The sequence below is a fragment of the Panthera uncia genome, assembly GCF_023721935.1.
Source record: "Panthera uncia isolate 11264 chromosome C1 unlocalized genomic scaffold, Puncia_PCG_1.0 HiC_scaffold_4, whole genome shotgun sequence".
Lineage (NCBI taxonomy): Eukaryota > Metazoa > Chordata > Mammalia > Carnivora > Felidae > Panthera > Panthera uncia.
Window position 1 is genome coordinate 75900885 of NW_026057585.1, and position 12843 is coordinate 75913727.

The 12843-nt window shown below is 57.0% G+C and overlaps 1 protein-coding gene across 1 annotated transcript; it reads left to right on the plus strand.

Annotated features, from left to right (window-relative positions):
- Nucleotides 1–1740: 1740 nt before the first annotated feature.
- On the plus strand, nucleotides 1741–9867 carry FHL3 (four and a half LIM domains 3). Its single transcript, XM_049617459.1, has 6 exons — nucleotides 1741–1905; nucleotides 7045–7218; nucleotides 7307–7481; nucleotides 8496–8665; nucleotides 8759–8945; nucleotides 9072–9867. Exons 2-6 carry the CDS (start codon nucleotides 7063–7065, stop codon nucleotides 9224–9226), a joined length of 843 nt encoding a protein of 280 aa, XP_049473416.1. The 5' UTR covers nucleotides 1741–1905; nucleotides 7045–7062; the 3' UTR covers nucleotides 9227–9867.
- The last annotated feature ends 2976 nt before the right edge of the window (nucleotides 9868–12843 follow it).

The window sequence follows — 12843 nt, forward strand, 5'->3', positions numbered from 1 at the left end:
AAGCCATGAGTAAATACCAGAGACCTCCAACTCTACCTTTGATCCAGCACCTTCCTTAGTCATAACCCCTCCCTCTCTGAAGGCTACTCATCTTTGCCTCCCTTCACCCCAGAGCAGACCCCTTCTTGTCATCTCTCCAACCTGGCAATCTTCCCTGCCCTCCCCAGGGCCAGGAGTCCTCTACATCTTCAAGACAAAGCCCAGAGAAAGGGCGCACCCATGGGCTGGCTGTTCACCCTCTGGACTCCAGATAGCAGGTACGTGTGATCCAAACTGGGGTGGAGGAGAGTTGAAACTGAAGCAGCATCTGTCATTCCTTCATTCATCAGGTGTTAATTATGTGCCAGACCTTGGAGCAGGTACGGGGAATACAGGAGTGAGTAAGAAGAAACCTGTCCCTGCCCTCATGCAACTTACAGTCTAGGCATCAGGTACAATAATACACAAACAATTGGTTTAATTTTGGAAGGAAACCTGGCCTCGGGGGTGACTTGGTACCCAGGAAGGCAGGCATATGATTCAGAGATGGGAGAGGAAGGTACTCAGGAGCCCCAGCCTGGGAGGGAATGAGTCTGTGCTCTGAAAGCTTGGCTGGATCCAGCCTGGGGGATGGGAGAGCCTCTGTGGGCATCTCTTACTCTAGAGGCTGAGGTTATTTCTAGGGTTGGTTTGTTGTCTCTTGTTTTCCAAACAGCACAGCAGAACCTCCTCCTCCCTCCCCCATCCTACCAGATCGAGGCTATTTATGCCTAGTGACAAGCCTGAGGATCCCAGGGGGGGTGGCCTCAAGGACCTGGAGGGGCCTTGTGTCCCTGGCAGCCGCCAGTCCTCCCTCCCAGGCACAGGGAGGAAGCCAGAGGATTGGAAACTGTAGAGGTGAGGAGTCCTCCTCCCCACCTCTACAGTTCCCTCCACTTCCCTCCACACTGGGTGGTTCCCTCCACTTGCCTCCACACTGCCGCCTGCAGTGCCCCATCCCTGCACATTCCTCACACCCCTCCCTGAGAAACCCAAAAATCATGGGGCCAAGGACTAGGGACTCCCCTGGGCCTCAAAGGTCAAAACTATTCCTGGGCATTGTGGAACCCAAGGCCGAGCTCGTCTGTCCCAGGGTACAGCTGGAGGTGAGGAGGTGGTGACCTCTGTTTTTGGCCCCCAGAGTTGTGAAATCAAGCCCTTTGAAGGTCCAGGCTCTGACCAGGGTTGGGGGTCCTCTCTTCACTCCTTGTTTCCTGAGAACACCTTGGTTCCCGCTAATAAGAGCCATGACAGCAGTCAAAAGCACCCGCTCTTGCGGGCTGAAGTCCTCTTTTACAAACTCGGGCTACGTGTGACCCCTGGGGGTAAGCTGGGGGGGGGGGGGGGGGGGGACATGAAGATGGGATGTGGACTCTTGGTCCCCTAGTGGACCTTGTTCGGCTGGGTCCCGTACCCCTCGCCTGAGACCGAGTACAGCCGTCTCCCGCTGGCTGCTGGTGGGAGGCGTGGGGGAGGCTGGGAGTGAGGACAGAGAAAGCAGGGAGGGGACGGGGGCGGGGTCCTGGCGGCCCGGGGAGGTAGGGAGAGCCAGGTTAGACTGGGCGGGCCGAGGGGCCCTGGGGCGGGATCGGGCCCAAAGAGGAGGTGTGGGCGGGGTCTGGCCCCCAGCCTGCGGGATGCGGGGCCGGGGCGGGGTCCGCACTCTGCGGGCAGGGGCGGCCGGAGGCGGGGTCCGGGCGGGGCGGGCCCCGCGCGCACTTCCTCGGGGAGGGGTTGGGGCCGAGCTCCCACTCGCCCACACAGTCCGTGTGCAGCCGGCACCCTCACCGGCGGCGCGCTCGGCCCCCGCTCGGCCCGGCCCGCAGGTACGAGCCGCCGCCGAGGGACGCGCGGCCCGGCTTCCCCGCTCCCGCCGCCCGCTTCGAGGTGAGCTCCCCGCCGTACCCGGCGCCGAATCCCTGCTCTGGGCCCCGGCCCCCGCCCCCCGCCCGGGTCCGGCCGCGATAACCTGCGGACGCGCTTGGAGCGGGAGGCGCGGGGGCGCTGAGCCCCGGAGGGCGCCCCCCGGATCGCACGGATCCCGGCCGCCCGGCGGCCGGGCGGGGGCTGCTTCGAGACTTGGCGGGGGGAGGGGGCCAAGTTTGAAACGGAGAAGCCAGAGTCGAGCGAGGGACCGAGAGGGTTCGAGAAACTGAGGCTCCCAGAAAGGCCGGTGGAGCGAGAGCGAGACAGGGATACGAGCGATAGGCTTAGATAGGGGGAGGCTCAGGGATGCCCGAAGCAGGGACAGAGACTTGGGCGTAGAGTCACCGAGAGCCGACCAGAGGCATAGGGAGGGACCCAGGTTTTGTGGAACGGAGCATTTGAAGGAGAAGCATACAGTGATCCCAGTGAACACGCTGTAGCGCCCTTCCCAGGGCCTTGCGGGGTCCTGGACAAGTAAGGGGCCCTTGAAGCCTAAGCTTCTTTAGCCTTGTGGTAGATCTGCCTCTGTGAGGCCTATGGAGAAGTCCAGAAACTGGAGACAGAGACGCTCAGGAACAGAGATGTTAAGAGAGAGAAGGGGTGGTGGGAACCCCTAGGAGACCCTCAGATACCAAGACTTGGGTGTACAGAGGTAGAAATCCGCAGAGCCGGGCCCTTGCGACATGACTAGCCCACCCAAAACATAAAGACAGCTGAAGTGTGCAGAGACACAGACATGCTGAGTGGGGCAGAGCTGGCTCTGACGGAGGTGCACTGACAGCTTGGGTCAGACCTGGAGAGACTCAGGCCTGAAAAGACTGGGAAGCAAGGATGTGGAGAAACAGAAACTCTGGGCCAGCCAAGCCCCTGTGAGGCAGAGGACCTGAGACAGACTGAGATCAAAAAGGAGCCCCAGGCATACACCAAGACAGCCCCAACTTATTTTTAAACTCAAATCTTGGACGCACTGCTTCAGCCCTGGGGGATCCGGGGTGAATGAACTGTTCCTCTCCCGTCCCCAGAGCAGCTGCTGGATCCTGCTTCCCACCCCCCCCCCTTCCCCTAAACTGCTCTGACTCCCAGGCCCCATGGGGGGAGGGGAGGGGAGAAGGGAGAGTTTGGGGTTGGTGCCTGATAGCAGGATGTGGGGGGTGAGGAGAGTTAGGTTTCTCCCCTTAAATCTCCTGTCAGTTCCTGGGACTTGGGGGGGGGAGGGGTCTGAGCTGATCCTGACTCACAGCTGCGGGGCCTCGCCAGGGTCCTCCTGGACAGTATAGGGTGGAGGTGGGGGCGGGGGAGAGTTGAGGGGTTGGCATGGGTAGTTGGAAGGGCTTCTGGTTGTCTTCCAATCGCGGGGTTAGCAGCTGGGAAGAAGAGTCAGGCTCCTGTGCTAGTGATGTCACCAAGTGTCTCCTGTGTCCCTGCTCTTAATGTTGACCACCCTCTTTACCACCACTGCAGCATTTTTAGAGAGACAAACAGGAAAGGGCTCCAGGCTGGAAAGCAGGGAACCTGGCCTCTCTGAGACCTGAGTGACCTTGGGCCTGGCTTGTCGCCGGTTTCTGTACTCAACTGTAAGATGGGGATGGTACCCTAGCCTGCCTGCCTTTTGTGAGATCCAGTGAAATGGTGGCTGGGGTTGCACTTTGTGAGAGGCCACACTTTGTGTGAACACCTGCGTACCTGTGTGAGGGGTCTCAGAGTTACACTCACTGGGATCAGGCTGGCCCCGCTGACCTCCTCAGCCAGCCCCATAACCTGGGCCTCTTTGCTTCCCCCAGCAGAACTGGAAGTTGGTTGGGGGGGGGGGGGGGGTCCCTCTTTGTTCTCTCCCTGGGTTTACCCTGGGAATGTCCAGATCAAAACCCAGGCCAGCTCCCTGACCCAGGCCTGGCTCAGAAACTTGACTGACCCCAGTGTGAGTGAGACACCGATGGCTACCATTTACCGACTATTCACTTTTTGCCAGGTGCTTTCCAAGCACCAACATTTAAGCCTAACGACAACCCCAGGAGTAGGAGGTAGTCTTAGATAAGAAAATAGGCCCAGGAGCTTCAGTGACTTGCCCAAGATCACCCAAATAGTAAGTGAACAACAAGTCAGGATTCAGATCCACATGCCACATTTGGGCCTCTATCACTACGTGCCACAGCCATTCTGAGCTCTGGGAGGTGCCAGACGTGTGTGTCTGGGTCAGGTGTAGGAGTGAAGTGTGTGTGTGTGTGTGTGTGTGTGTGTGTGCATGTGCATATTGGTGGGAGCAGGGGCTGAGAGCCATCTGGCAGACTGAGCAGTCTACCCTGTGCTCGAGCGTGCACACGCGCGCGCACACACACACACACACACACACTAGCCGTGAAGGAAAATAAGATTGGCTCTCTTCCTAAGGGCTAAGCTCCCTTAGCCCTGCCAGGGAAAGTGGGAGGGAGATGGGGAGGAAGGGGGATGGGCAGGGACAGGTGGGCCTTGATAGTGCCCTTCACTGTCCTCATTAAAGCCCAGCTGGACGGACTAGGGACTAGGGAATTCTGGGAAGGAAACAGAAGCCATGCTCATACCCTATTTGGGGTGCCCCTGTCTCAGAGTGGTGACTGCATCCCAGGGGATGGCCCCAGAGCTAGCCTGGGCCTGGGAAGGTGATGGCTGCTGTGGGCCAAGCCAGGAAGGAAGGAAAAGACCCAGGGCACCCCTGGACAGACCGTAGCCACACTCCACCTGTGTGGCCCCCTGCTGCCCAGTGGCTGACAGCCCAGACGACACTCAGATGTTGGGCCAGAGGAAACCCAGGCCCGACTGGTAGGGAGCGGACTGAGAAAGAGGGCTACGCTCTACCCTACAGCACAACTCTGCCCCAGAAGTCACCTCTCTGAAGACCCCAGCCCCTGGAGGCCTCATGGCCTGGCCCTGGGTACGAACTTTGTGCCCCCCCCCCCCCATTGTACAGAAGGGCAGTTTTGAGTTCACAAACCATCCCTTCAAGAGCCAGGCCCTCCAGGCTTGGGGCATTTGCTGGCGCCTGGAGTCTGAACTCCAAGCCAGAGCAATGCTTCTTGGCCAGAATTTCCCACTGGGGGTGGCTGAGAAGAGGAGGTCTTTCCCTCCACTTGAGCCTGGGCAGGCTCTGGGGACTGCCAGTTACTGGGGTGAATGGGGGGAGGGGGTAGTGGGTTTGGTGGGTTCCTTTGTCCTCCCCAGGCTCCTCTGAAGCTGTGGGAACATCCCCTTCCTCTGAGTCCTGGTAGTTCCTCTCCACCCACCCTAGGATCCAAGCCCTTAGAGAGCAGACTTCATGATGGAGGAGGCTGGGGGTGGGGAGCTCCGAATCTGGGGCTTGAGACGAGTCAGGGGCAGCAGAAGGGACTGAGAACCCCACTTCCCTACCCCCCCCCCACACTCCCCATGCTCCTGTTCCAGAGGCAGCTGTGTGTATGACCTCATCCCACAAACATGCTTTGTTCCTGAGAAAATGGAAAGTGTCTGAGGTTTGGTGGGGGCTGGGTGTCTGCAACAGCAGCTCTCAGGGCTCCCCCCTGCCTGACTCCCCACCCGAGAGGGGGCCTGATTGGGGAGAAAGTGTCTCCTGTGGCTCCCACTCTCACCCTCCATTCCCCCTGCCCCAAACCCTTAGAAACCAGAAAAGCTGGGGAGAGGCTGTTTCTCCCAGAGGCAGGGGGTGGGAAGTAATGACCCCAGGGGATGGAAAGAACTGCCAGGAGCAGATCCCCGTCGGAGATGGCAGGGGGCACGCTGCATAACCTCCATCTTTAGTTTACCTCTCCCTCCCCTGGCATCTCCATTCCTTCTTCTCTCCCCTGTTGTTGGTCAAACCTGACATCTGGCCATCTGCGCTGCCACAGCTGCTGCATATGTTGCAGGCCAAGGCTGCCCAGGCTGGTGTGACCAGAGACCCCGCAGGGGCCGGAGGGGGGGGTGAGGGCAGAGGGTCCAGCTGGGGAAGCTTGGCTGTGTCCAGCTTGCAGGACTTCCTTCCTGCTTAAACCTAGGCTGAGCCTCTCAAGTCCTTGCTTGGGCTGATTCTGCAGGAGGGAGGCCCGAGGTGACTTCCACCTCCGCCATTCGCGACCCAACATCCTTCTACACACCCCATTCATGTCCCTATGCTCCTCACTCCGGAGCTCTGACTAGAGGTTCCTTTTTCCATGTCACTAGGGCTCCTTCCTGGGAGTCAAGAGAGGGTGGGGGTGCTGTTTATATGGGACATAGAGTGGGGTGGCTCCCTGCCCCTGCTGTTGTCCCCTCAGGGACAGTAGGAACAGTGGAAGCTACACTCAGGCTGGGGCAGGAAATGAGTCACTGACCCAGGAAAAGCCCCCTCCCCCCAGATCTGCCAGGGCCCAGATAAGAAAACAACTTCTGCTTCCTGATTTTTTTTCCTGACCCCTTCTCTCCCTCCTCCCCCCCCCACCCCGCCCCGAACCCCCATTAAATGCAGAAATAAACATGCAGGGGGTGCCTGGGTAGCTCAGTCAGTTGAGTGTCCTACTCTTTATTTTGATCCCTGATCACGGGATCATGGGATTGAGCCCCGCATCTGGCTCCTCGCTGAGTGTGGAACCTGCTTGAGATTATCTATATCCCTCTGCCCTTCTCCCCCCATCCCCGCTCCTGTGAGTGCTCTCTCTCTCTCTCTCTCAAATAATTAACTAATTGGTTAAAAAAAAAAAAAAGAGGGATGCCTGGGTGGCTCTGTTGGTTGAGCGTCAGACTTTGACTCAGGTCATGATCTCGCAGTTCATGGGTTCGAGCCCCACGTCGGGTTCTGTGCTGACAGTTCAGCCTGGAGCCTGCTTTGGATTTTGTGTCTCCCTCTCTGTGCCCCTCCTCTGCTCGTGCGTGTGTGCGTGTGTGCGCGTGCGTGCACGCCTGCACGCTTTCTCTCCCTCAAAAAAATAAACGTTAAAAACAAAAAAGAAAGAGAACAAATGTGCCAGACTCCTCGGTTTCCAGAAGCAGCCCTTCCTCTTCACCACCTGTTCTGACCTGGCATTTCTTATGCCTGGTCTCTTGCAAAAGGCTTTTACAAGGGGCTGAGTCACAGCCCCTCTGGGTGACCCGCGCCCCACCTTTTGCCCCTGGCAGGGCGCACTCATAGCCACCATGAGCGAGTCCTTTGACTGTGCGAAATGCAGCGAGTCCCTGTATGGCCGCAAATACATCCAGACGGACGACGGCCCCTACTGTGTGCCCTGCTATGACAATACCTTCGCTAACACGTGTGCTGAGTGCCAGCAGCTTATCGGGCATGACTCAAGGGTAAGGACTGGACCTGACAGGGCAAGGAGTGGGTGGAGGCTGGCGGAGGGGGCAAAGGTGCCAGTGTCCCTTGCCACACGCCCCGCAGGAGCTGTTCTACGAAGACCGCCACTTCCACGAGGGCTGCTTCCGCTGCTGCCGCTGCCAGCGCTCACTGGCCGATGAGCCCTTCACTTGCCAGGACGGGGAGCTGCTCTGCAATGACTGCTACTGCAGCGCCTTCTCGTCGCAGTGCTCCGCCTGCGGGGAGCCCGTCATGCCTGGTACGTCCCCCGGGGGGCTCGCCGTGTGTGGGACAGGGTGCCTGCATCTGGGTAGGGTTCTTGCACACACAAGGGACTGGCACATGCATGGTGCGTATGCGGAGGCTGACTATGCTTAACACCTGCACACACAGCATCTTTCTGGAAATTCGGTGTATACAGGATGGGTCGTGCCCGTGTGCTCCCGGGAGATTAGCATGCACGGGGACTGGCACACCCAGCTGTACACATGAAAGCGGAGCATGTACAAGAACGGACAAGCTTGGTACATTCCTGAGGGTTTGGCGTGTGCCGCACCAGCAGGCCTGCTACGCGCCTGTGAGTTGACCGTGTATGGGCAGACGGACAGGCTTGGTACACGCCGGGGCGCTTAGCACGTATGAGCGCCTGCACGTGTGGTACATGCAGAAGCGAGAAGTGCAAGGAGACCATCGTGCTTGGTGCATTGGGGCTTGGTGTGTGCAGAAGCAGATAAACAGAGGGCTCACGTGTGTGGTGACCCTCATGCCTCATAGTTACGTGAGGCTTGAGGACGTGTGGAGAATGACATTGTTAGGACATGTCAAGGCTTAGCGTGTACTGGATCGATCACGTCCGGGGCATTAGAATTCTGTGTGGGCAAAGACTTGCTTGGCTAGTATATGTAGGATCGTTGTGGTGTGCTCAAACCATCATGTCTGGCATATAAGGGCTTAGCGTGTACCGCGTCATCATGCCTGTGACATGGAGGCCTGGCGTATGCTGAGACAGTCATATCTGCTACACATGGGGACTTCGCATATGCCAACTCCTCGTGTCTAGTTTCTGGGAGCCTAGCATGTGCCCAGCGAGTCTGTGCAGTGTTCGGGGGAGGGTAGCATGTGCCGTATATGGGGCCAGGGTCCTGCTGCATGTGCATGGATGCCACCCTGCTTAGGCTGTGGGAACAGCGGGGACCCTCCTTGGGAGGGTAGCAGAGGGTGGCACTCAGGAGCTTAGGACACAGCCTCTGAGTGGGACCCCTGTTCCCCACAGGGTCCCGGAAGCTGGAATATGGAGGCCAGACGTGGCACGAGCACTGCTTCCTGTGCAGTGGCTGTGAGCAGCCGCTGGGCTCCCGTTCCTTTGTGCCCGACAAGGGTGCTCACTACTGCGTGCCCTGCTATGAGAACAAGTTTGCGCCTCGCTGCGCCCGCTGCAGCAAGGTGGGGGCTGGGCCAGTGGGGTGGGGGTGAGCCAGGCTCTGTTGTGGGGTGGGAACCGCCACTCCCTCCCACTGACAGATGCTGCCCCCGTAGACGCTGACACAGGGTGGCGTGACATACCGTGACCAGCCCTGGCATCGAGAATGCCTGGTCTGCACAGGGTGCCAGACGCCCCTGGCAGGGCAACAGTTCACCTCCCGGGACGACGATCCATACTGCGTGGCCTGTTTTGGAGAACTCTTTGCACCCAAGTGCAGCAGCTGCAAGCGCCCCATCACAGGTGGGACAGAGGTCAAAGGACAGAGCGGGTAGGGTGCAAGCAAGGGAATGGGATCTGGTGTTGGGTGAGGCTGAGGGACAGGACCGCGCTCCGGATCTGCAGAGCTAACCTCCGGCCTCCCCCCAGGACTCGGTGGAGGCAAGTATGTGTCCTTTGAAGACCGCCACTGGCACCACAGCTGCTTCTCCTGTGCCCGCTGCTCCACCTCCCTGGTGGGTCAAGGCTTCGTGCCGGATGGAGACCAAGTACTGTGCCAGGGCTGCAGCCAGGCAGGGCCCTGAGCCAGGACTCCTGGGCCCAGGGCCTCCCAAACCAGGGCTCCAGGACTAAGGCTCCTTTTCCAAACCACCTTTGGGACCCAGCCCCACCCCCCACCCCCAAATTGGGGCTCCTCCTGGGCTCCAGGATTCAGCCTCTCTGCTCCCACATCCCAAACCGGTACTCCCTGACCCAGGGCTCCCAAACCTGGGCTCTTATGGAGCCTCCATGATTCAAATCCCCTCTGCCAACCTAGACTCCCCCTACAGTCTGGGTTCCCAGATCCCAAGCCCTCTCCCCAAATCAGGGCTCTAGACCCAGCCGTCTAAACCTGGACTCTGGGGCCCAGGCCCCCTTTGATCTAGACTTCTTTCCTGAGACGTTAGGTCCTCTGTGGGTGCCTGAGAAGTCCTCAAAAGTGGGCTATATTCAGGTTTGACCCTCCCCACCGTCATCCCAATCTAGCCTCGGGGCTGGGGCTCTCTGGACAGCAAAACCAGCGTTCACACTTTAAAGGGGTCCTAGAGCACAGGGTTTTGCCCATCCGGTATCTGTCGAGTGTTTTCTCCTTTCATTTGAGCTCCATTCTGCCCGGAGATGGGCAGAGGGGGTGGGACTGGCTCACCCCGCCCTTCCAGATTCTGCAATAAAGCAGTGTGAGGAAGCGAAGGCCTCTGTGTGTTTGTCTGGGTTTGGCGGGGGGTAGGGGGGAGGGGGCGGGGGAGGAAGGTTCCCTGGCAGACAGGGAGGCTCTGAGGCTTTTTCCAGACCTCCTCCGTGCGGGGCAGAGGAGGAAGCTGCTGGGATGGGAAACCTCCGGAGAACGGGGATCCCGTCGCTGCTACTGTCCATCTCAGGCTCCGCCAACCTCCCCTCTGCTGGCGAAGGACTTTTTCCTCCGGGTGGGGAAGGGAGGGGGCTTGGGGGAGGTCCCGGACGGGAGCGGAGTCGGCAGTGGGTTCCCCATCCAGTACAAACCGCCCCCCCTCCACTGGCAGCTCTTCCCAAATCCCGCTGAGCACCCGGTGCGGATTCCCAGTCTGGGCCCAGACCCTCAGCCCCCTTCCCCCTCTTCCCGAGGATTAGCGGAGGCGGCCCGGGATCCGCTCGGGGCCGCACGTTTTTTGCCAAAAAAGGCAAGGATGCAGCTGCACGCGCCGCGGGAACATCTGGATCCGATTCCCGGCATGAATGGGTCACGGCCCCGCCCCCCCCCCGTGATTCAGGGGCGGAGGCGGGAGTGAGCGAGGGGGGTTGTCCCCCAAAGTGGGGAGATGGGGCGGAGCGCTGCTCCCCACCCCGGGTGTCGGTCGCCCGCGGCCCCTGCCCCGCCCTCGGCCCCCCGACGGTCGGGGGCGCGCTCCCACCACGCGCGGTTTGGGGCACTCCTTGTCCTGCCCGCCGCCTCTTGGGGTGGGGACCCGAGCTGCAGAGCGAGTGGACCTTAGGGTCTCGTGGGGGAGGGGCCCTCCGGTCCGGCAGAACCACGCGATCATATGTATCTCATACTAAATCCTCCCAGAAATCCTATGAGGCGGGCATTTTTCCATTTCACAGAGGTGCGGACTCCGCTTGCCAGTTCCCCAAAGTCACCTAGGTAATCACAGGTGGATTATTTTCAGACTGCCTCCCGGGCCCGATGCAAATCCTAAACTTTCTGAGACTGTGGTTGCCGTTTTTCAACAAACCTTTACAAATACCCAACATGTGTCCTTACAACTGATAATTAATTATATGTTTACATTTTTGTCTCTTTCTCCCAACGGCTTCTGTGAAGGCTGGGCTCGCGCCTGCCTTGCTCACCCTTCTATTTTCAACTCCCGGCACTTACTACTTGTTCAATAAATACTTGTGGAGGAAGAGTAGTCCAAGCATAGAAAACAGCTGGTGCAAAGAACGGGAGGCTTGAAAAAACATATGGCGCTTTGGGGAAGCAGCGAGTAATTTCATTTGGAGGAAGTGCCAAAAGACTAAAATGGCAGGCAGAAGCCAGGTCACAAAAAATCGAATGCCAAGTTAAACAGACCTCACCCTGCGGGTAAGCAGCCAGTGGAAATGTTTCAGCAGGGGCATAAGATGATCACTCTGACTGCAGCATGAATAATGGATTGAAGGGGTAAGATGAGCAGGCTCTGTAGGAAGCTAGTGCACTGGTCCAGGTGAGAGATAAAGAGGCAGGTGGCGTCAGGAGTGGAAAAGACAGGACTCGGTGACTGGTTTGATAGACCGGAGAAGGAGGTTTTAGGGGACGGAAGGTGAATGGTTTTGCTTAAGTGGTCCACCCACCTCAGAGAAAGAGATGTACAGGTACTGTGTCATTGATCTCAAGAAAAATATTTTTGGTCTTTCTTAGTGGAACATAATGATGGAGTTAACATTTGATGACATCTTATATTTGATGATATATCATAGATCCCAAATCCTCCCCCCCCCCCCCCCCCCCCCAACACAGTCTCTCCAATCTTGAATGGAGATTTCCCACCTCTTTTCTAGAGGTGCAAGAAAAGCCTCTGGGGAGGACTTTTGCCTGGAGTGCTCTCCCTGCAGTTTAGATCTTGTTTAAATTTTGAGACATATAACCCTCACAACACCCCATCAGCAGGCAAGATGAGAGTCATTATGCCTGCGTTATTTTTCAAACTTTGAAAAACATAAAGCAACGCGTTCTCATTGTAGAAAAATTGGAGAATTCCTAAAAGTAAAGAGAAGAGGCAAATCACTAAAAATTGCTGGAGATATTATAACTTCCTAGTTCCTTTTTTGTTAAGCATGCATGTACATATGTGTATCTTAATTTTTAGGGCTTTTTTTATTTTATTTATTTATTTATTTATTTATTTTAACGTTTTATTTATTTTCGAGAGACAGAGCATGAGTAGGGGGGGCGGGCAGAGAAAGAGGGAGACACAGAATCTGAAGCAGGCTCCAGGCTCTGAGCTGTCAGCCCAGAGCCCGACGCAGGTCTGGAACCCACGAACTGTGAGATCATAATGTGAGCCAAAATCAGATGTTTAACCGACTGAGCTACCTGGGTATCCCATTTTCAGACTTTTTTAAAATGTTTATTTTTGAGAGAGAAAGCAAGAGTGGGGGAGGGACAGAGAGAGAGAGGGAGACAGAGGATCTGAAGCAGGCTCTGAGTTGAGAGTGGAGAGCCCAATGCAGAGCTCAAACCCACAAATCTTCAGATCGTGACCTGAGCTGAAGTTGGACACCTAATCACCTGAGCCACCTAGGCGTCCCTTAATTTTTAGGTTGGTTTTTTATTTATTTATTTATTTTAAGAGACAGAGAAAATGCAGGTCAGGGAGGAACAGAAAGAGAGGGAGGCAAAAATCCCAAGCAGGCTCCACACTGTTAGCTCAGAGCCCGATGCAGGTCTCAAACCCATGAAACTGAGAGATCATGACCTGAGCCAAAACCAAGAGTTGGACACTCAACTGACTGAGCCACGTAGGCACCCCTCTCCATTTTTAGTTTTTAGTTTATTTTTTAATTTGAAAAAATAATGCATGTATAAGTTAAGAAAAAAAACTTTTCATGCTGGGTATATACAAAGAAAAATTTCCCTCCTGTATCAGATCTTCCTGTCTCCTCATTAACAATTAGTGTTGAACTTCATTGAGTTCATATAGATTCT

What these genes read in the sequence shown, in the direction of transcription:
- FHL3 (XM_049617459.1), top strand. Translation starts at nt 7,063, where the DNA reads ATGAGCGAGTCCTTTGACTGTGCGAAATGCAGCGAGTCCCTGTATGGC. An exon ending in TTATCGGGCATGACTCAAGG is followed by an intron (nt 7,219 to 7,306) that starts GTAAGGACTGGA and finishes CACGCCCCGCAG; the next exon opens with GAGCTGTTCTACGAAGACCG. An exon ending in GCTGCGCCCGCTGCAGCAAG is followed by an intron (nt 8,666 to 8,758) that starts GTGGGGGCTGGG and finishes CTGCCCCCGTAG; the next exon opens with ACGCTGACACAGGGTGGCGT.